At 53.4% G+C, this 21,956-nt stretch overlaps 1 protein-coding gene across 2 annotated transcripts in view; it reads right to left on the bottom strand.

Moving 5' to 3' along the window:
• The window catches only part of SMAD6 (SMAD family member 6), a 45,185-nt gene extending 25,776 nt beyond the window's left edge, over positions 1–19,409 (bottom strand). The window contains exons 1-4 of one of the 2 annotated variants that reach the window (XM_074155784.1): positions 19,248–19,409; positions 18,599–19,115; positions 16,060–16,116; positions 14,182–14,259 (exon numbers count right to left, since the gene is read on the bottom strand). In XM_074155784.1, the coding sequence (XP_074011885.1) occupies positions 14,182–14,259; positions 16,060–16,116; positions 18,599–19,115; positions 19,248–19,409 (814 nt within the window). Of the gene's footprint in view, positions 1–14,181; positions 14,260–16,059; positions 16,117–18,598 lie in introns of both variants that reach the window. The other variant, XM_074155783.1, reaches the window with a different exon arrangement.
• Between the last annotated feature and the right edge of the window lie 2,547 nt (positions 19,410–21,956).

Consider the following 21,956-nt stretch of genomic DNA (forward strand, 5'->3'; position numbering starts at 1 on the left):
CGGATCGTTTTAGGCTGCAGCAGATCAACGAGTTAATTATAGCTATAATTTGGAGAGATAGACCTATTCACTTCCCTGCACATGGTGTTTCCCTAGACTCCATGTAAGAAAATGGAACAAAATGGGCAGAAAACATGACATGAGCAGAGACGCCTGGGGCACAAATATCAAAGCTCCACGTAAGACTTTTGCCAGGTGACACTGAGCTACTCAACACATGGCACCCAACGGCATCCAACGCTCCCTGCAACACCCCTACATCGGCATGAACACCCCAACCCACCTCTCTTCCCCTTGCACTGGATCCGGGGAGCAGACGGAATGCGCCGTGGACGCTGGACACATCCACCAGCGTCCTCACTTGCACCACGGAAAGCCAGCAGAAGCCCACATGAGATGGGAGCAGAAAGCCCCCTTGACCAGGTTTCGCAAACTCTGGAGCTAGCTAGAGCTGTCACCCTCGCCCAACTCAGGCCCCAACCATAAAACAAGCTCCACAATAGTGTTATTTATTTTTTTTAAGTCACAAATTATTTCCAGCAGCAGGAGGGTGGAAGGATGCAGCGTGCTGGACCCTGCTCGCCGGCACCGAGCCAGTCTCATAAATGGTTGGCAGCCGGCAGAGCAGCGAACCCATTTCTATTGAAATGAGCTTGTTACTACTAATTTTTACTGGCTTCCCGGTTGATTCATAAACTTTTGTTGAGATTTTTTATTTTTTTTTTTTTTTGTTCGGTTGGGTTTTTTTCAGATCTCGGAAAGCAAATCCTGAGACACTTGGGGAAAAACAAGCCCTGACCTCCCCACGAAGGGTGGCTCCTGCACCCGGCACAGGCGAGTACGTTCCCCTCAAAACTTCAGGGCTTCATAAAAATATTTTAGAAAAAGAGTCCTCTGGTTTGGAACAGGCCAAAATCAAACCCTCATGGATTCAGTTTTACCATTATCGGGCAGAAATAGCCCGAGACTTCAACGGCAGCTGCAGACACTCATTTTATCGGGACAGTCTGGGTCTGAGACATTAAACTCCCCGCTTTCACATCTGCTCGCTCTCTCCACAGCTGGAGGAAAGAGAGCAATCAAGCTGTTGCACTTGACAAACCCAACCAGATCTCATCTTGGAGCCTAAGGTTTTTATCATTAGCAGCGACTATTAGCTGTGAGACTGGGCACAGCTTTGCCCGCTGATCTTTGCTCGTCGCCTGCACGGACGAGAGCTCCTCTTTTCGGATGGGCAAACACAGCCAAATTGATACTCCCTGTGAACACAGCAATGGCCACAACAGTTTTTACCCCATCACCCCCCACCCCAAACAGACTGTACAACGCAACACACACCCACTCAACACCGAGATGGGCTGCCGGACACAAGCAGAGAGCACCATCAGCCCAGTCAAGCCCAGGAGGAGGATGCTACGGGAGCCAGCCCGTGCAGCATCACCTCCCCCAGCATCACTTTTATCTGTGGGATATTTCAAAACATCTTTAGCACTATTTAGTATGGCACTTCCCACATGCTTTGCTTATCGCTTAGACTTAATTAGTATAAAGACCTTTCCCTACATGTTTTGGTTTGGTTTTTTTTTTTTTTTTTTTTTTTTTTTTTTTCAAGTGCTGGACCCTAAAGAAACCTTCAGCACTGAGCAAAAGGCAAGGGGCTACTCAGGGTAATTCCACCATCTCCTTTTTGCAGAAAGTCAGGTCATGCACCAATATAGGTTAGGGATGGATCTTCTGGAAAGCACTACTGAGGAGAAGAATCTGGGAGTCCTGGTGCATAGCAAACTTTCCATGAGCCAGCAATGTGCCCTTGTTGCCCAGAGGGCCAATGGGATCCTGGGCTGCATGGGGAAGAGGGAGGTCATTCTCCCCCTCTACTCTGCCCTGGTGAGGCCACAACTGGAATACTGTGTCCAGTTCTGGGCTCCCCAGTTCAAGAGAGACAGGGAACTACTGGGGAGTCCAGCGTTGGGCAACAAAGATGAATAAGGGATTAGAGCACCTCCCTGATGAGGAAAGGCTGAGAGAGCTGGGGTTCTTTAGCCTGGAGAAGAGAAGGCTGAGGGGAGACCTTATCTATGTTTACAAGTACCTAAAGGGTGGGTTGAAGGATGGTGGAGCCAGACTCTTTTCAGTGGTTCCCAGTGATAGGACGAGGGGCAACGGGCACAAGCTGGAACATGGGAAGTTCCATTCAAATATGAGGAAGAACTTCTTTCGGGTGAGGGTGCCAGAGCCCTGGAACAGGCTGCCCAGGGAGGGTGTGGAGTCCCCTTCTCTGGAGACCTTCAAGACCCGCCTGGATGCAGTCCTGAGTGATGTGCTCTGGGCAATCCTGCTTTGGCAGGGGAGTTGGACTAGATGATCTCTAGAGGTCCCTTCCAACTCTGACAATTCTGTGATTCCATGATTCTCTTGATCTAAAGAACGGGAAAAAACCCTGCCATATATCTCATTTTCACACACAGCTCACTGTGGGACTCAAAGAGCAGCAAATATAAAAGCCACTGGAAGAGTTCAGGGCTTGGTGACTGTGTGTGTCCCTGCCACCAGCGGGGGATAGGGCAGGCAGGGATGCTCCGAGACCCCACAGCCTTTCCGCAGGGAAGAGGGATGAATCAACTGCCTCATTCTTCCAAGTGGACAAACTTGCATTTTGCCGCCACCGGATCTCACAAACGGACTCTTGTCTGAGCGCAGCACCAGGGGCTCTCCCCCAGAATAGGCCATGCTTTGTAACAGCCAGAAGGGAAATAAATAAATAAATAAATGAAATAAAGGAAAGAAAAGCGATGTGCTCTGAACAGCACGTCCATCCCTCTGGGACCCTCCAGAAACAGGTGGAATAAGTCTTAAAGACAACACAGCACTATCATGGTCCACCAACCACACATCCCAGTGCTACACCTCTGTACAGGTATCTACAGGGCTTTTTTTTTCCCCCCAAGGCCTTCACTCAATGCATTTTTCTTTACTGAATAAACAACAGTGGTTTGCATCACTATGTGTGAAAGCGTAAAGCAGCTGACTTTTTTTTTTTTAGAGTCTTTAACATTCTTTGGCTCCTCAAATGGAAAAATCTTAGCAAATGAGACCTTAATAAATGGAAAGAGCTGAAAAATAGCCTCTCTGCTGGCATGTTTCACTCTTGCTAATGGAATACGTAGATAAAACCGACAGACGCAGTTGTGTCTCAAACCCTTCTGCAGTGCTGCTGTGAGAAACCCTGCCCAGGTATCCCTGACATGGTCCTCCTTGCATTGAGAGATGCCTTCAACTCCTCCTCTAGCCTCTAAAACACAGCCAACACGAGAAAAGGACAGCCTGATCCTCCCTCAGCCACTAAAGAGCACTGGAGGAGGAGGAACATCTCCAAACCCATAAAATCCCAATGCAGGCAGAGGAAGGGGAGGGCAGCAATGAGAACAGCTCTTGAAAGGCCAGGAGGGGAGGTGGCCAAGCTGCAACGGGTCCAGCTGAGCATCGGTGTCCAGCTGGGAAAGCAAATGTGACACGAGGCCACTCGCATGAATTGCCATTCCGGGAGGGAAGGAGGGCTTTGGTCCAAGGTTTGCTCTGGGAACCAGGCTTGGAGCGATATGGGAAGGGCTGGGGGATGCTGCAGGGCAGGACCACGCGGGCTCTGCTGCAAGGGGCCCTTGTACCACCAGGAAAGGACTCCTTCTCCCGCAGGAACAGAGAACTGCTGCGAAGAAAAATACAAATTCTCTATTGACCCCTCTCTCTTGCACTGCTGGGAATATGACTTTTTGGCAGGTTTCGTACATGGGCTTTTATAACCTGAAATGCAAAATGCCGAGTGCACAGAGAAGCATCTCAGCCAGTTTGCATCCCCATAGAGAGGCAGGAATAGGTTTTATTGTATGAGAGAACTCAGGTCTGGTCATCAGAGCTAATTCTTAGGTATTTAAAAAAAAAAAAAAAAAATTATTTACCACCAGCTAAACAAGGAGTCCAGCTCATGGCCAGATTTGTGCACCACAGTATTTTAGGGTGGCTGGGCTGGGCTGTGATGCTCTGCGAGGGTACCAGAGAGGAGTCGGCTGCATCCCGACGCGGGGGCACGATGCACTGGAGCATCACACCATCACCACAGGCAGCAGCACATGCCACGGGCACGGCGCTGGATGGATGCAGCTCAGCATCCCTGTACTGCCCCCCAAAATGAGACACAACTCTGAACCCCAATATGGGCTGAACCCCATTGCCCTGCCAACGGGCATGTTGAAATAACCACACGGTGCCGCTGGGGAAGCAAATGGCTATCACTGGCATTAGCTGCTTGCCTTGAAACGGCTGACAAAAGGCTGATTAAGAAGATGCCTTGGCAGGAACCAGGCTTTGTTTTTAATTGCATTTATATCCTCTGATGCTGCTGGTATTTTCCCATAACCAAAGCCAGGGGTGATGAACCAAAGGGATGCTCAACTTCTCACCAAAGGAAAAGCACCTCCGGGAAGGGGGCAGCAGGGCAGCAACACGCTCCGGCACTTCAACGCTGGAGATCGTTTAATCCCTGCTCCAGCCCCAGGAGCTGCAAAGGCCATTAGAAGTCAGCGTTTAGCATCTCTGGAAGAGGTCAGCCAAGACAGGCATTTCCATGCGAAATGTTTTTGTTCTTACAGAAAAAAAGAAAAAAAACAAAAACCCACCAAAAAAGAAAAAATTCCACAAAACAAACAGGAATTCAACAGCTCTCAGCATCCGAAGCCCAGACCCCAGCGCTGGTGGTGCATTGCACAACTTCTCATCAACCACAGTCCCCTCTCAGAGCGCTCAGCCCTCACAGCAATGCTTTTTTCCAGGCTAACCACCCAGTTCCAGAGGGAATCAACCAAGGGAAAGGCCTGAAACAGCAGGGAGAGCAAGCACAGCCTGTTGCTGGGACAAGCGCCACCCAAATCTGACCCCCCGCAAGCAAGGGGGGACCATGACGAGCCGACGTCCCTCCTCATCCTCGCTCCCCGCTGCACTGGCTTCGCTTTGCCCCCCTCAACTCCCAGATTCCCATGCAGGATGGGGAGGCAGCACTCCTCTGCTCCCTCCCGGAGCCTACGGCACACGGCAGGACACTTGGCGGGGCTGGGAATCGCAGCAGCAACAGGCCTAATCCCCCCCCCCCCGCCCCGATCCCAAGCACTTTGGAAGGACAAAGAGCCAAGTCTCCTTTGCCAGTAAATCGAACCTGCGGTTCCAGGGGCTCGAGGCACTTCAAAGCCTCCAGCAGCCCAGCCAGCGGCAGTAAAGGGATGTACTTTTCGGCTGTCGAGCAGCAAAGTAAAATCCACACAAATAAGCAGTGTTCCAGAAAACCAGGTTTAACCATCAGCAGCTCCGAACGACGGGGGGATGTTTTTCCTGAAAGGTTCCCCCCACTTTCCAGTTCATCTTAGGGTATTTTTTTTTTTTTTTTTAACTTTCTTACTAAAACACATCTCTAGCTCCCACATGGCACCCCCCTTTCAGGTCCGAGCATCCTCCAGAGGTAAAATGCTGAGTTAGGGATTGGAGTCCAGGAAAGGAGGTGCCTTTGATGAATAGCAAATCTACAGACTTCAATCGTTTCGCTGAGCGCCACAGATTTAATAAGTTATTTCCGTGGAAAACCTTAGTAACTCAGTTATGAATCAAGTCTATAAACACCTCTCACTCATCAAAGTGCCACCAAAAAAAAAAAAAAAAAAATCTATTACTGTAACTGTGAATACAAGCCTCTCTCTCTCTCTACAGGTCCCTATAAGAAGCCAAAATTCCTCCTTCAAAACACTCACCATTTTCAAAGGTCATAAATACACTATGTCCAGTATTCAGCAAATCCATTTAAAGAGCAAAACACAGGCACAGAGAAAAAGCAAAGTTCAAACAAAGACGTACCATCAGATATGCACTGTTTAAAAGACACAACCGGAGTTACATCAAAAGAACTTTTACTACCTAGAAAGCCATATCCAACTCCTAATAGGGTGCAAGAATGTAATGTTTTGGCTACAAAGATTAAACTAATTTACTTTTAAGTAACTTGCTTACTTCCTGATGTTTCTTTTTTTAAGTGTGATGCTTAGGTGCTTGGAGAAGTGAGGGATGTGATTATTCTGTGATTCAAGGCCAAACATCATAACTACTCAATGAACCACAGACAAAAACATATTTTATCTGGGTGTTGCACTTACTCCAAGAACTTCTAGGCTGAAAACATCCCAGCTAGCTGCGAAAAGCCATCCCAGTTCCAGGTAAAGGAAGGGAGAGAAAGAGCAACTTTCTCCCTTCCTGCTCTACAGAAACGTTCTGAGAAATTCAGTGTATTGCCGACAACGGAACGGTGCTCCCCAAATACTACCTGCGGTACATTCACTTCAGGGCATCATCCCGCCTGGCTCCACCATGGTAAATCCTCCTCTAGAGCCAGGGAGCTGTGCTTAGACACACACACAGGCAGAGGCATCATCTGCAAAGCAGCTTTAACCCCTGCCTTAGGCACAGGGCCAAATATTGATAAGACCAATATCCTTCTTCCACCCCTTGTGCACCAGGCAGCCCACGTTACTCCAGAAAAAAAAAAAAGATCTTAAGGCTCTGGGAGCTAATTTTGCTTTGTTTTCCCTCCTTATTCTGGACTAGGGACAGCTCTGATTGTCCACATTTTTCTAAGTGCTGTCTGTGTTGGAGGGTTAAAGCAGAGTATCAGCCATCAGAATAATAGAGGAAGAAAGATGTTCTTGCACATGAGAAAAACCGACTCCCCAGCTCCTTGCAGGGAAGAACACATGGGAAGAAGGGAACCCACCACCGTTTTATCAGTTCAGGTGAAGAACATCACCGTAGCTGTCTCAACTAAAGATGCTCCTCAGGGACAGGCAGGTCCTTGGGAGGCAGCAGCCCCGGTTGAAGGCGAGATGCTGTGGGAGCTCCCTCCCGTCCTCCCCGCTCAGCACCACCAACGTGCTGCAGAACGGCCTCGCTCTTGCAAAGCACTTGTATCACTAATAACAAAGGGACGTTTCTCCATCTCCCAATCCAGAAGACACCTTCCCCTCCTGGAAGACAGTACTTCTGTAGGCTGTTGATGATGCTCTCTCGCTGCGCGGGATGCAAAGCCTCAGAACAATCTTTATTTCCCTTCTTGGGAGACTGTCAGCACACACATCTCTTTTCCCATCTCCAGCAAATTCCCCAGTGGTCCCTCACCCTTCACAAAATTGTTTTCCCCTCTCCACATTACTAACCTGGCTCAGCTCTGAATTAATTTCAGGACCTAAAGGCTTGTATTGCAAGCTCATAACCCATAGGATATTTTTTACAAACAGGTGTTGCTTGCTTTAGAAACCCTTCTACAGCTGCATGGCCGCTGCCGAAATTTCATCCTCCTTCCGGAGGCCTGCGGTCTGCATGGATAGGGTCACCAATACCTCTCCTGCTTCTCCAAATGGGACGCTGGGTACAGGTGGCGACATGAAGCTTGGTCATCCACAAGCTCTACAAGAGCAACGCTACAGCTCTTGGGTTTGGTGGCCCAACACAAGTTGCCCTGCAGGGTTTTAATGGAGAAACAACCACATGCAGGGAGTATCTTCCCCAGCCTTGATATCTAAGGTGCTCTACCTTCAGTTGGTAAAAAAGGGTGCATTTGCTCAGTCTCAATACTCTGGGAAATCTTTAAAAGCACATTAACAGCCCAAGAGGACTACTCTCTGCTGGGTTGACTTGCTCATGGATGATGCACTGCCATCAACAGGCTCTGGACACAACAAGGAGCCCACCTGGCTGCAGGATCAATGATCATAGAATGGTTCGGGTTGGAAGGGACTTTAAAGCTTACCCAGTTCCAACCCCCTGCCATGGGCAGGGACACCTCCCACCAGACCAGGTTGCTCAAAGCCCCCTCCAACCTCATCTTGAGCACTTCCAGGGAGGGGGCTGCCACAGCTTCTCTGGGCAACCTGGGCCAGGCTCTCACCACCCTCAAGAGTGAAAAATTTCTTCCTGGTATCTAATCTAAATCTACCCTCTTCCAGTTTGAAGCCATTATCCCTCGTCCTAGCACTACGTGCCCTTGTAAAAAGTCCCTCTCCAGCTTTCTTGTAGGCCCACTTCCAGGGATGGGGCATCCACAATCGCTTCTCTTTCCCTTCTGCTCCAAAGCAAAAGAAGTGTTTGAACTCCAGGAGCTGCCACCCGAGCCACCCACCTGTGGCAAACACAGATGTAACGCAAAAACAAAAACCAACGACCCGCAGCAGCCCTCCTGTATATCTACAGACTCCGGTGGATTTATCATCAGCCCAGAAGGATGTTTGTTGTAGAATAAACCAGCACACCTGCCTCTCTCTGAAAGGGACAGGCGCTGAAAAGCCCTGGGATGCCATCTCCCAGCGCTTCCCCACCTTCCCTTTCATTCCATGATTCACCCTCCAGTTTGCAAAGCTGCCTTTGATGTGATCCCTGGGCAGGGCACAGGACCCTGCACAGGAACAAACCCGAAGCAGAGGTGGGTTATTGTTTTGAAGCTCTCCCAGCCATCGGGAAGGATGCTGCTGCAGCATCCCGCTCTCCAGTGGGGATTCCAACACTCACGGCCATCCACGGTCACGTGGGGAAAACCTTCACACCGAGCTAAGAATTCCTCTCTAAAGCGCATCGGAAAATAGATGCACTTTATTTCCCGTTGGCAGGCTCGAACTATGGAGGAAAAATGTTTAATGTAAAAACATCTGACAAAGCACCTCCAGGATGTATTTTTTTGCATCAAAGAAGTAGCTCTTGGCAACAGGCTCACTCCTCCGACAAGAAAAGTTTTTAGCCAAACCCTGATTGTTATAGACTGTGCGGGGTAAGACACGCCAGCGAACTTAAATATGAAAGAAAAAGGAAACCAAAACCATTACTGGCCCAAATAAACATCTGTCTGTGATTAAACTGGATGCACAGATAGGCTCTACCCTTTTTTTTTTTTTCTCCTTAATTTTTAAATGGATTTATATTTCTGTAATAGGACAGGGGGAAGAAAGGACGAAAAGGCTCTGGGGTGCTGCGGGGTCAGACCCATCCTGCAGCCCCCAGCGCTGCCACCCCATGGGAGCCCAGCACTGAGATGCGCCAAAGCCAGAGGCAACCATCAGAAAACTATAAAAACAACATTTCACCCCCAGAAGAAACTGTTGCCCTATTAATGAGAAAAAGCTATTTTTTCTTTTTTTTTTTTTTTTTTTTTTTTTATTAACAGGTACACAATCTCGCCTCCAATCGGGAAAGGGCAATGTTTGCCCAGTTTCCACACAAATCCGCCTTACATATTTATAGGCTTTTTTTTTTTTCCTACTCTTAACACACAGGATCTTCATAAATTTCCTTGTTAGCATAAATCCTTGCAGTCTGTTATTTCTGGGGGGGGAAGAGGAAGAGAGACGTTCACTTTCTCCATTCAGTGGGTTTTAAAATATGCTTCCTTAAGTTCATCCTAAATATTGCTGGAAGCAGAAAAAACCCTCCGTCTCTCGCTTTGGAGCCGTGGCATCACTTCAGTGGGGCTTAGTCATCAACTGGGATGGATGGGCACGCTCCCACTTTCCTCTTCCCTTCAGGGGTACGGCGACCCTGCTCCCCAAATCCAACACCCCTGGTCCCATCACTGCCCCACAAGCAACTTCTCCACCTTCCCGGGCCTTGACAAAAAAAAAAAATAAAATAAACAAAATAATTTAAATGACCCCCAGCCCATTCAGTCTTCTCTTTTGTTTCCCTCTGTTAATTCACAATTATCCTCCACCAGCTTCGGAAGGGATAACACAGAGTAAGTCACCAAGCAGAGCTCATCTCTACATGGAGCCCGTCATCTTCCAGGCTTCGGCAGAGCTGCTCGGAGCAGACTCAGGTGTGCGCTCCCACTTTGGGGTACAGCTCCCCACCACCCTTGGAGCACGGAGAGGAATCGATGACTCCTCCAACAAACCATCAACTCACCATTTGTCCTTTCGGATGCACATTCCCATTCACCAGAGCTGAAACTCTCAAAGAGTTTTAGCACACTCTAATCAGTAAAATCAGTAAAAAAAAAAATCAGTAAACTGATTTCAAAGTCTAAAAAAAAAAAATAAATGAAATAGATAGTATTTTTGGAAAAAAACCCAAAACTAAAGCAGCATCTTCCCTGGCCTCCTGCAAAGCCTCTTGCTGCTGGTGCAACTCCCCTCACCAGCCCCTGCTGTTCCCAACTGGCTTCTTCTCAGCTCTGGCTTCTCCCCTGGTAGAACTCCTCTCCTCGGAGGAGAACCCAGCACCAAATCACCCTCGTTTCTCCTATCTCAATTTCTCAGCACAATGCTGAGCATCCTTTAACCCTGGGCACGGGCAGGAGGACTGGGTTGGACAAAGACACCCACGCTCAGCAGGGAGCCCTTTCCCTCCGGAAAACCCTGGAAAACCCTGGCACACACGAGGGCTGAGCCTCGCGGGCAACATCCCTTCACAAAGGCATTTCCATACAAACAATGGAACCTTCTGCACAAGCGCTGGTGTGACTCCCGATTAAGCGAGGAGTAACGAGCAGGCATGTAGGGACACATGAGAGAGGCTCTAGCGATGGGTGGCTCATTTTGAGGAAAAATAGCTATCGTTAAGGGCTTGGCACTGACTGCTGCAGACATGTCTTCCTTAAGTATCTTCACCGGAGACACCCAGCCGGTGTGGGACCGCTACGCGGTGGCTGGGGACTTTGCTGCGAGGCGGCGGTGAGCTGCACCCGTCACTGCCTGCCTGCTCCTACAGCCTAATGACTCATCCCTATTTATCATTGCTCCGAAGAAACCCCATGTCCCAACATTTCTGCACTCTCTAGAGGATGGACAAGCTGCTCCAGAGCCGCAGTGGCCAGAAGCAATGGTCCAAGTCAGCATGGAGACCTACGGGAGGAAGCGGCTACACCACCTTTTGTCCTCCTACCTGTGGTCAACCCATCCCCTCCTGCGTGGTCCTTTGGACCTCCAGAATTTAATGCCACCACTAATGAGAACTCTGGTCGCTACTTGTAGGAGGTTTTTTTAGCCTGTGCAAGGGGAGTGTTGAGGAACGGGGCTATTTCATGGCCTCTAAGAGAGAGTTCCCCCCAGGGATGGCCCAGTGGGATTTAGAGGAAGGCAGGGAACCCCAAAGCCCGTAGCCCACACCATCTGCTCCAGCACGTCCCCACCGTACTGAACCAGTTCCCGCAGCGCCGCAGCCCTCTACAAGCCTGGCAAGTCTAACGGGTACAGCAGCTTCTTGGCATGTGGTAGAGGAGCCAAGTCTGAGGGGAAGGGGAAAAAAAAAAAAAAAAGTTACTACAAATGTTCTACCAATTATGAGTCACGGGGCTGAGCTTTTGTTTCTGCCTTGCTGGATTTTGCCCTTTCCCTGGTATTTCCCCATCCGAGCGGACGCAGACACTGGCCAAGGCTCTGCCAGCACCCGGGGGACGGACGCGATCCGGCCAGGGAAACGACCTTGGCTCAAAATACAACTCCCAAAACAGCAGGTTTTCGTCACCTGCACTCCCCAGGCGTGCACGGCCGCAGAAATAAATCTGAGGGAAAGACGGAGCCCCTCTCTGTACTGCCAAGAGCCTGAACACGGCACTGCTTGAGCTCAGAAGACGGAAACTTCAGGATCAAACACCTCCAAGTGCCTTTTCCCCCCAACTCAAGATCTTCCCAGGCCACTGCACCTCACCGAGAAACCAGGAGCATCCCCAGCCTGAGGGAAATGCCGTGGCTGGACGCTGATCCTGGGGACAGACAGCTTCATTTCACGACCCAGACACTATGAACCTCAGATGAAGAGGGCTCTGGGGCACCATCCATCGATCCAGCTCACGACACAGAAGGTCCCATCTGCATGAACTATTCACAACCTGTGCTTCCAGTTAGCACCGACTGGTACTCTGAATTTTATAGCGAGCCTGCTAGTTCATTGAACTCTTTTTCCTATTTTTTTTAAGAGCAGTATTATAGCCATGAAAAGGTCTACTTCAAAAAGAGGGGTTGGTTTTGTTCTGGGTTTTTTTGGGATTTTTTTGGGTTAAATTTATACATATGACAGAGATGATCTTTTGACTTCATGCTAAAACTTCCTGTTTAGAAGTTCATCAAGTAAACGACTAACAGCAGAAGAATGGTTCTCTTTGTTATCCTAAATTGAATTTTGTGGTTTTCATAGGAAAAGCCTTTTTGATGATCAAAGCTGAAGCAATAAATAGTAGTGGCTTAATGCTAGATCCAAAATGTACTTATTTTTGGAACGGGAGCTAAACGCACATTGAACTCCTTCGGTACACACAAGAAAAGGCAGGGAGGAACACGTGCTCTGTGTATCATTTACACAGGCCTACATTTCAAGCAGATCTATTAAGTAAGTTGAAATGGAGAATAAACAAACCGAAACACGGCAGATAGACAGGCTAGAGTCTAAGTGGGTTTTTTTTCCCTTTCACTTCCCCGTGATGACAAGTATGGGTTAACTTCAGTGAAGCTCTTATCCTCTTTCAGCAATCATGAGCACTGGGGAAAAATAAAGCACGCAGCCCCAGACTCTTATTAAAAGTTACACCATTGGAAACTACACAGGGGGAGAGGAGGTATCTGATTTCAGTACAATCTCGGTCACGTGTTATCATTATATTGTTCAAGTAAAAGTTAAAATCTCTCTTCCATTCCACAAAATCCACCAGATGTCCCATAAAGGTCTCAGCCGCGAGAGAAGCTAAACCATTACATCCTTAGGAACCCTGGTTTTCAAACTTGGCTGCTATAATTAATGGCAATTATCAAGTTACAATAAAAGCCGTGGGCACGGGGAGCTTTACGGACATGTATCCAGCCCGAGGAATGTTTGTTAGGAATTGCAAGCACATATTTATTATAGCATAACCCCGAACGATCCAACTCCTGGCTATCAATTGTTCCCCTGCTATGGACACTTGGCAGCACAACAGAAGCAGCGTGGGGCCGGCACACCGGATTCGGCACGCGGCAGCACCGCGGCACGACCGGGACCTTAAAGGAGAAGGAGAAGAGAAGAACCCAAGAGGGAAACCCACCGCCGTGCCATGACACCGGTGTGCCAGGCTGTTTATATGCTCTTTGAAGTGCTGCGGAGTCGGGATGGGCTTAAGCATCCCGAGGAAGCCACAGGTCTCACCAAACCAGCCATAGACTGAGAATGAGAAAAGTTGTGGTCAACGGACCCCAAGGGTCTCCTCCACCACCGTCGACTTACAGCATCGCCAAGAGATAGCAGCCAAGTCCATCCACGCGCTCAGCAACCCGGCAGCTTGGCACCAAGGTGGCCAAGTCCTACCTCACCACAAAGCCCCACCTCTGAAGGAGCCACATGGAGCTTCACCGGGACGGAAGTTTGTCTATCTTCATCTTAGCTCTCAGACCATTAACCAGGTCATTTCTTCCACAGAAATTAAGCCTGGTCCTACAGCCAGGTCCCTCCTCCCCTCCATGCAGCCAGCACCCAGCCTGGGACGGGGGCAGCAGAGAGGGAAGACGTGACACAGTCACCACAGCCAGAGCCCAACGCCACCGAAGGAAAGCCCCAACGCTCTGCCTGCTGGCAGGCAAAACCACCCCGGGGCCTTACAGAGCACCATTAAATGAATGAAAGGTTGCAGGGGTGGGGCAGAGCGAAAACCAGGACCTAATTAAGCAGAGCTTTGTTCGGGAGCTTTAATGGCATCGTAGCTAGGAGCTCTGCTCATGAAAGCAGGGTTTGCACCGCCTGGCCAGGACCCAGCAGGTAACACAAGCTGGACGGACTCGTCAAGAAGCGCCACAAAAGCAGCACCGTTTGCAACGGCCTCACTGCTCCTGCCATGAAAATGGGGAAGGGGAGGGGGGTACAGCCCTGCCCCAGGGCTCCAGCGAGGTCTAGACACCTTCTACAGTGGACACCATGGTGGCCCCATGGCCAACCCCCCCAACATCCCCGCTTGTCCCGGCACGCTCATCCCACAAACGGCATCTCATCACAACCAGACGTCTCTTAACAATGAACAGCCGCTCTGTTCTTCCTTCTTCTCCCACCAAGGCCATAAACCCAGAGCAGCAGCACGATCCCCCCCCGGTCTCCTCCTGCTGCCCTGCCCCAGACCACGCGTGCGGGAAGGCGCCAACATCTGCCAACCTGAGAAGTCTCCGGGCGTGACGTTGGGCGAGTTTGTAGCCTCTGTTTCAGTGTAAGACAACGTGGAATCCGACAGATCTATTAAAAACAGGAAAAAAAAAAAACAAAAAAACAAAAAAAGAAGCATTTTTAGTCCTCCTGCGTTTGCAAGCGCTACGTGAGCACCCGAGGCTCTTTTGCTTCCCGTCGCCAGCCCACCTCTCCCCGGGAGAAACCCTCCGCCGGGCCAGAAAGCAGCGATTAACTTTGTACCTCTACCATGCAAATGCAAAATCTGAATTGCTTCGACCACAAAAATAACTGCAGTTAAGTTGATCAAACAAGTAGGAACTTGGTGCTTACTGGATAAAGTTACATTAAGCCTCTAAACAATTCATAGTTACTATACTTAATTATCACCATTAAAATTCTTGAAGCTGTTTATTCTTGCTTCCTTCCTTCCTTCCTCTTTGCTGAAGCGAAGGAAACTTTGTTTTAACAAGTTAAGAGTCTTTGTTATTCTCCTTTGCTTACACCCCTCTAATTAAGTGCTCAACTGTTTGCTCACAGATTAACTATTATTTTTCCAATCAAACAAGCCAGTGAAGCAAATTTCAATCCCTGGCTGTTGTTTTAATAAAGTCACGTGTCACTCACTATCGTCTCTCCCTGCAGCACAAGCAGTTTCCAAAGGGAATTAACTCGGAAGGGGGAGCGTGGAGAGAGACAACTCCTTTTTTTTTTTTTTTTTCCTCTCTATACATAACAAAACAGGAAAAAAAAAAAAAAAAAAAAAGAGAGAAACCATGCCTGGCAAATTTTGCTTTGCAAGACGGTTTGGGCAGCAGTGGAGCGGCTGCGTGGCAGGGAGCTCCTGGGGACTCCCAGGCAGGGCAGGGACTCACCTTTGGCACCGGGCAGCTCCCGCCGGGCTGGGTGGGACGGGCACGCTGTCCCGCTCCTATCGCCCTGGCAAACCCTCCCGTCTCCTCCCTGTCCCTGTCCCTGCCCCACGGGGAGCCAGAGCAGCTCGCCTGGGTCATTACCCCCTCTGTAAATCAGAGCCACCGACTAAGGGACAAAGGGAGAAATCCCACGCTCCACACACAGCCCCAACTGCATCGATCCCAGCGAGAAATCCAAGAGGGACGTGGGATTCCTCCCTTCCCTCCCGCCTCTTTGCTTCTCCTTCACTTGAGCAAGAAGCGGGCGCTGGGGAAAGACAATCGGGAGGCAGCAATGCCAATTAAAAGCATCTGCAAGGCAATGTGCCCCACACAGGACCAGGCTCCGAGGCTGCATCGTGCCAGGCCCTCCACCAGCCTTCGCTTCACCCCCAGCCTACTCCCCAAGCCGCTTTCCCTAGCTTTTCTATATATAAAGAAAAAAAGAAAAAAAAAAAAAGCCTTTATAATTCAGCAGCAAAAAGTGAAATGCCGCTGAGAAATTATACGGCGCTGAGTTTCAAAGAGTTTACATCTCGTTTTAATAGGCAGAGGAAGGGCAACAGCCGGTTCCTCCACGGCGCTGCGCGGGCAGGGCTGTATGGAAATGGCACCCAGGAGCTCCCGCTCCCCCTCCGCTCCGTCACCCCGCAGATTGCACACGCAGACAAAACACGACGTCTGGTAACCTTTCATTAGGCCTTCATTAAAAATAGCGCTTCGTATTATTTTGGAAAATATGCATGTGTCTGCACGGCAATTTGGTATGATAAACTGACATCCATTTACTTCTTAAAACCCGTCAGCTGATGCTTGCTCAGAAATAATGAGCAGCCACGGAAGCCTGACTTGTTGGCTTTTGCCTGACGTGCCACGTTGGGATGTCTTAGAACCGAGACCGGGACCGCACCACGAAGGAGAGCTGCTGGGAGATCAAAAGAGAGAAAATACGTACCCAGTGGCTTTTGCTCATCGTTAGGAGACAGCCGAGAGTAGGGAGGTGGTGGCGACTCTGGAAAAACAAAACTTAAGGTTAGTGCCCTGTTGGGTTTATCAAGTAAACCCTCACGTTTTCTCTGTCGAGGTAGGAACTCTTCCAAGGTTACAAATACCCAATGGAAGGAAACCCACTTGGAAGCAACGTGAGACCAAGAGTCTTCCAAATCTTTGAAGAACGGGGGGTTCCACCTTGACCTTTCAAAGCGGGCTTTACTCCTGAAAATGCTGCAGTTCTCCCCTACACCCTCACCCCGCACCTCTGCCTGGGCACCCGCAACCTGAAGCACCCAGAAAGGCACGCTGCTCCCAAAGAACGATGCTTTCATCATCTGCGTCGGGAGACAACCCTCCAACCACGGCTCAAACACACCCAGGGGCTTAACAAAAGCTCTGCAAACACATTACAAGGGCTGAAAAAGGCTGTCGGGTGACGAAGAGACACAAAGCCTGACACCAGGGGCCAGGTTGGCTTCAGCCAACAAGCCACAGTTACCAAAGGGACTGTGGTCCATCCCAACAAACCCCTTGGCACAGGAGCAGAGCAGCGGCAGAGGCCTCCTGTGACCCCGCTCAGCCTGACCTGCATCCAGCAAAGCTCCCGAGCGCACGCTCGGCTTCAAGTGGCAGCACATCAGCAGTCATGCGCTTAAAGTTAAGCGAGTCCTTAGGAAGTGTCTGCTGAATCAGGTCCTCTCACTGGCTCTGGCTCCGCTTGTGAGAGTCAAGACCATGAAAAAGGCTGAAGAAGGTCCTCCATCATCTTCTTTCATCGGTTAGAAGGTTTTGGGTTTTTTTTTTCCCTTCTGAATTATGGTAGTTATTTTCTTCTAGAATTACAGCTTGCTAAATTTGATGTACGTGTAGCCAGACAGGCTCCATCACAGCCTTGAGCAGACGGTGACTTCTGTGAGAAACTGTCCTGAGAAGTCCATGGCATCACATTGACCCCAAACCACTGAAACAACGGTGTGCTCCTCCGTTCCCACACGGATCCGAAAGCAAGGCGCTCACCCCCAACACCTGCAGCCGAGGGTTAGTTCATCAAGAACACCCTCAGCAAACCCCTGTGCGATGGCTCTGGGATGGCACGTGGTCACTTATTGCTTGTGGGAAAGGGCTCCTCATCTCCCCTAACGGAGCAAGCTGCCCGGCGGCACGATGCTCTTCTCACAGACGCAGCCTCAAAGTTAAAAAAATAATGGTGCCAATGATCCAATCGGGATGTAAGGGCCCGATCCGTGCCATCCACGGTGGGCTGGTCCCACGGCAACACCAGACCTGCTGCCAGCGGGGGCTTCTTCGCAGCCGCCAGATGTTTCCACACCGTGCAGCTATGTCACCCTGCAGTAAAGCGGGGGACGAAGAGGACCCTGAAGGGTCTCTGCATGGAGCCACTTGTGGAAAAAGAGCACCAAGGCCTTTCCTGGGATGCTGTCACCGTCCCCAGCGCCCGGGTGGGGCCCTGGCACAGACACCCGCTATCACATTGATAAGGAAACACCCGATAAGAGCTCCCGCTCTCCACGACTGTTCGCACGGGGCTGGGTAGCCACCCACCCCTGGGAAACAGCCACGGCTGCAAGAAGGCAACCTGGAAACTGTGCCCGGTTCTCCTCCAGACGCACATCTACTCCAAACCCGAGCAAAAAGCTGCTTCCAGCCTCTAGGGATGCGGAGGGGCGGGGAGGGGGGGTTGGGGGGCCAAGCACACCCAACACAGAAGTTTCTTTCAAACAAGCGACGCAAAGCGAGGCAGGAGCCCGGATTGCAAAATAAATTAAAAAAAAAAAATCAAATAAAAAAAAAAAAAAATCAAAGCTCTTTCCAAGAAAGGGACCGTCAGCAGGAGGCTGCTGTCCTCCAGGATCCCTCTGCCCAGGGGAAGAAAAAAAAAAAAAAAAAAAAAAAAAAAAAGAAGAAAACCCCGAGAAAAGCAGAAAAGCACGAGTGAGAAACGCACCACCACCCCACATCCCCCCCACCCCCCCCAAATCCCCGGTCCCACGCGTGTCCGGCGTTCCCCCGTGGGCCGGGCATCCCCCGCCGCCCCCTCCCGGCCGCGGCCCCGGTGCGCCCGGCGGGGCCCTGCGGCTTTAAGCCGGCGGCGGTAATTGCCCGGCTCCCCGGCCGCTCCGATAAACAGCGAGCCAGGCTGGCGCCAGCAGTACGCAAACTGCATATTATCGCCCCTTCTGCACCTAAATAGCAGGGGGACCTCCGCGGGGAGGGGGAGGGAGGGAGGGAGGGATGGTGAAAATAAAAGACCTTTTAAGCACAACCGGGAACCGCTCTGGGCTGGGGGGGGGGGTGGGATGTGACAACCCGGGGGACCTCCGGGCCAAGCGCATCCCAGCCTGGCATCCCCGCTACCCACGGGGGTTCAAATAAGGCGGAGGAAAGGACCAGAAACCTCAATTCCCACACCCCCCCCCCCAAAACGGGTGGGGGAAGGACCCCAGACACACACATACACACACCCCCCCCCGGCTCCTCACCTGGCCCACAGAGGCGGCTGAAGTGGTAGGGGTTGCAGCAGACGGTGGGTCCGTCGGCGACGCCGAAGCTCTGGCACTCGCAGAGGGGCTTCAGCTCGGCGGGGTGCTGCAGGTCGGGCCAGCGGAAGAGTTTGCCCAGCAACAGGTGGGGGGGCGCCGCCTGGCCCCCCAGCCGCACCTCGGTGCGGGCCACCAGCACGCAGCCGCTGGGCATGCCCCCGCGGGACTCCACCGCCTCCAGCAGGCTGTCCAGCGAGCGCTCCTTCAGCCGCTTCAGCAGCGAGTAGGTGACGGCCTTCAGCTCCTGCTCCAGCAGCAGCAGCCGCGACCGCGCCTCCCGGCCCCGCCGCTCCGGGGAGCCGCCGTCGGTCGCGCCGTCGGGGCCGGGGGGGTCGTCCTCGGCGGCTGCGGGGGGTGGCGGCCGGGGGCCGCCCGGCTCCCGCTCCTTGAAGAGGCAGCAGGTCACCGTCCGGCCGTCGCTCTCCTGCGCCCGCCGCGGGCTCGCCCCCTCGGCGCCCTCCCGCCGCGGCGGGGCGCGGAGCCGGGCCCCGCGCCGCTCCGCCATGGGGTCCCGGCGGGGCGCCGCCGCCTCGCCCGCCGCCCCGCCGCGCCGCTCCTCCGCCTCCCGCAGCAGGCTGCGCGCTACCGCGCGGATCTCCGCCGAGGAGGGGTTTTTCTCCGCGATCTTGAAGCTACCGCCGGCTGCCGGGTCGTGGCCGCTCCTGGCGCTCCCATCCCCGCCGTCCCTGTCCGGAATGACGCGGCTCCTCCAAAGTCGCCGCACCAGCCCTGAGCGTTTGGACCTGAACATACGACACGCCGGCGGCCGGGGGTCGCGTCGCTCTCCGCCGCCACCCCCGCCGCCGCCGCCACCCCCCCCCTCCTCCGCCGCCTCCGCCTTCTCCTCCTCCTCCTCCGCCGGGCTCCTCGCTCCGCCGCCGGCTTTATCTCATCTCAGACCCGCCGCCCTCGCAGCCTGCCCGCAGCACCCGGGCGCGGCGGTGCCGTTTCCCCGGCGGCCCTGCCCAGCGAATCGCCGACGGCCCGCGGCGGGGGCCGCACCATGGGGGAGGCGGCGGCGGGGAGGGGAGCGCGGCGCGGGCATAGACGGCGCCGCGGGGGCTGCGCCGACGCCCGCGGCGGTGCGGGGCCGCTCCCGTGGCGGCGCTGGGGCTCGGGCGCGCCGCGCCGTGCCCTACATCGGCTGCCAACGCGGGGCCAGGCGGGGAGCGGCGGGGGCGGCCGGCGGGGGCGCGGGACGGGGCCGGGGGGAGCCCGGGGGGATCCACCGTATAGCGGGGCGGCGGTGGCGGTGGGCGGGGGGGGGGGGGTGCCCCGGCGCGGGGAAGTGGCGCCGGGTCGGCGCGCGGAGGTGTCGATTCCCTTCGGCCAAAAATTTAAGGAGGAAAAAAAAAAAAAAAGATAATAAAAAAAATTAAAAAAAAAAAAAGAAATAATAATAATAATAAAAATATCAAAAAAAAAAGAGCCCAAAAGCCAGCAGCAGAACCCGGAGAGCGAAGGCCGGTGTCAGCACGTGAGTTGTACGTATCCCAGAGGCGCGGCCGCCGCCGGTCCGGGCGCAGCGCGGTCCCCTCGCGCTGCCGCCGCTCGCGCTGCCGGCGGGTCCCCGCGCGCGCGGCTGCCGGGGCCGCCGCCGCCGCCGCCGCCGCCTGCGCGCCCGCTCGCGCCCGCCCGCCCTCCGCTGGCTTTTGTGTGGCCGGGGCGCGCGCGCAGGGCCCCTCGCGAGCGGCGGCGCGATTGGCTGCCGCCCATCATGTGCCAGTCTAGACACTTTGGCGGCTCCGCGCGGCACCGGGGCGTTGCGCAAACACCGGCTCAAGTTTCCGAACTCTTAAAGGGACACGCGGCTCCCCCCCCCCCCCCCCCGACACACACCCCCCACACCCCCAACGCTCTACCCCCCTCCCCCCCGCGACAACGCGGGGAGAACACCCCGCCAACACTTCCAGCGGCGGGCTGCCCCGCCGGTACTGGGAAGGGGAGAGGGAAGGGGGCCGCCCCGCCGCGGCCGCCCGGGGGAAAGTAGGTCACGGCGGGGCGGCGGCGGCGCAAGGGTTAAGGCCGCTCCCCCCCCCCCCCCCTCCCTCCGCCGGAGCCGCCGCGGCGGGACACACCCCCGCGATGTATCAACTTGTCCGCCGTGGCAAAAGTTCAGGCCCGGCGCGCTCCCATTGGCGCGCCGCGGCGTGACGCCAGGTCCTCGCCGACGCCCATTGGCCCGCACGCCGCGCCGGCACCGCCCACCCACCCCCCTGCCTCGCGCGGCGCGGCGTGCCCGTGAATGAAAGACATTCCGCGGGCCGCGCCGCCCCGGGTCCCTGCGCCCGCCGCCGCGGGGGCCCGGTGCGGCGGGGAGCGGCCGCCGGCGGTGGGGGACGGCGTGCCCCGGCCGCGGCCCCGCGGGGGAAGCGAGGGGGCGCCGGCAGCCGAGGGAGGGGTGGGGGGGGAGCGGCGGCCCCGGGGGGGGCGCGGCACGGCGCCACTTCCCACCCCACGCGGCCGGGTGGGAACGGCGGCGGCCGCTGGGGAAGCGCGCATGGGGATGAGACACCCCCACCCCCAAAAATAAATATTAAATAACACCACACCCCCCCCCCCCCAAAATGGCGATTCTTCTCGCTGACCCGCAGCGGGAGTTCAGGCGGCCCCGCGATCCCACGGGCGCGTTGGCCGGGGCCGGGACGCGCTCCGGAGGGGGCGGCCCCGGGGTGGCCGCAGCGGGGGAGGGGCGGGGGGGCTTCGCGCACCCCCATCCCAGGCCTTTTCCCCCACAGCGAATCGCGGGAACCTGCTGCGGAGAGCAAAAAGTAAAGGAGCTTTGTCCGGGGGGCGGGAGGGGGGTGTCAGCCTGAGAACCGACTGGGGAAGCTTCAGTAATGAGCAAAAATAAATCTTGGCAATTTATTTCCCAGCAGTTGACCAGCTAGGATAAAACCAGCCCCAAAGATAACCATAAAAGCATTGAAACCGACAAATTGTCAGCAACCTGAATGTCCATAGGTTTTCTCTCGGCGTCTTTGGGTAGCTCCTGCCGTGACTGACTTATGGCCACATTTCCCCAAACCTGCACCAAGACACCCGAGAACAGGGATTTCAATACACTCGGTTAAGTTAGTATGTTTTTTTTTTTTTATGGCAAACTTAAATTTCACAGAATCACAGAATGATATTTGTGTGCATCAGCTGGACATAAGGGATTCCAAAAGACTCCTTTTAAAATCCATACATGTGTCCCCCTGAGATTGGCACCAACCCACTGAGATTGGCACCAACATCACCATAATACAAAAACAATACGTAAATAATACATAAATAATATGTAAATAGGTCTTTT

Source organism: Numenius arquata, chromosome 11 (genome assembly GCF_964106895.1).
Source record: "Numenius arquata chromosome 11, bNumArq3.hap1.1, whole genome shotgun sequence".
NCBI lineage: Eukaryota > Metazoa > Chordata > Aves > Charadriiformes > Scolopacidae > Numenius > Numenius arquata.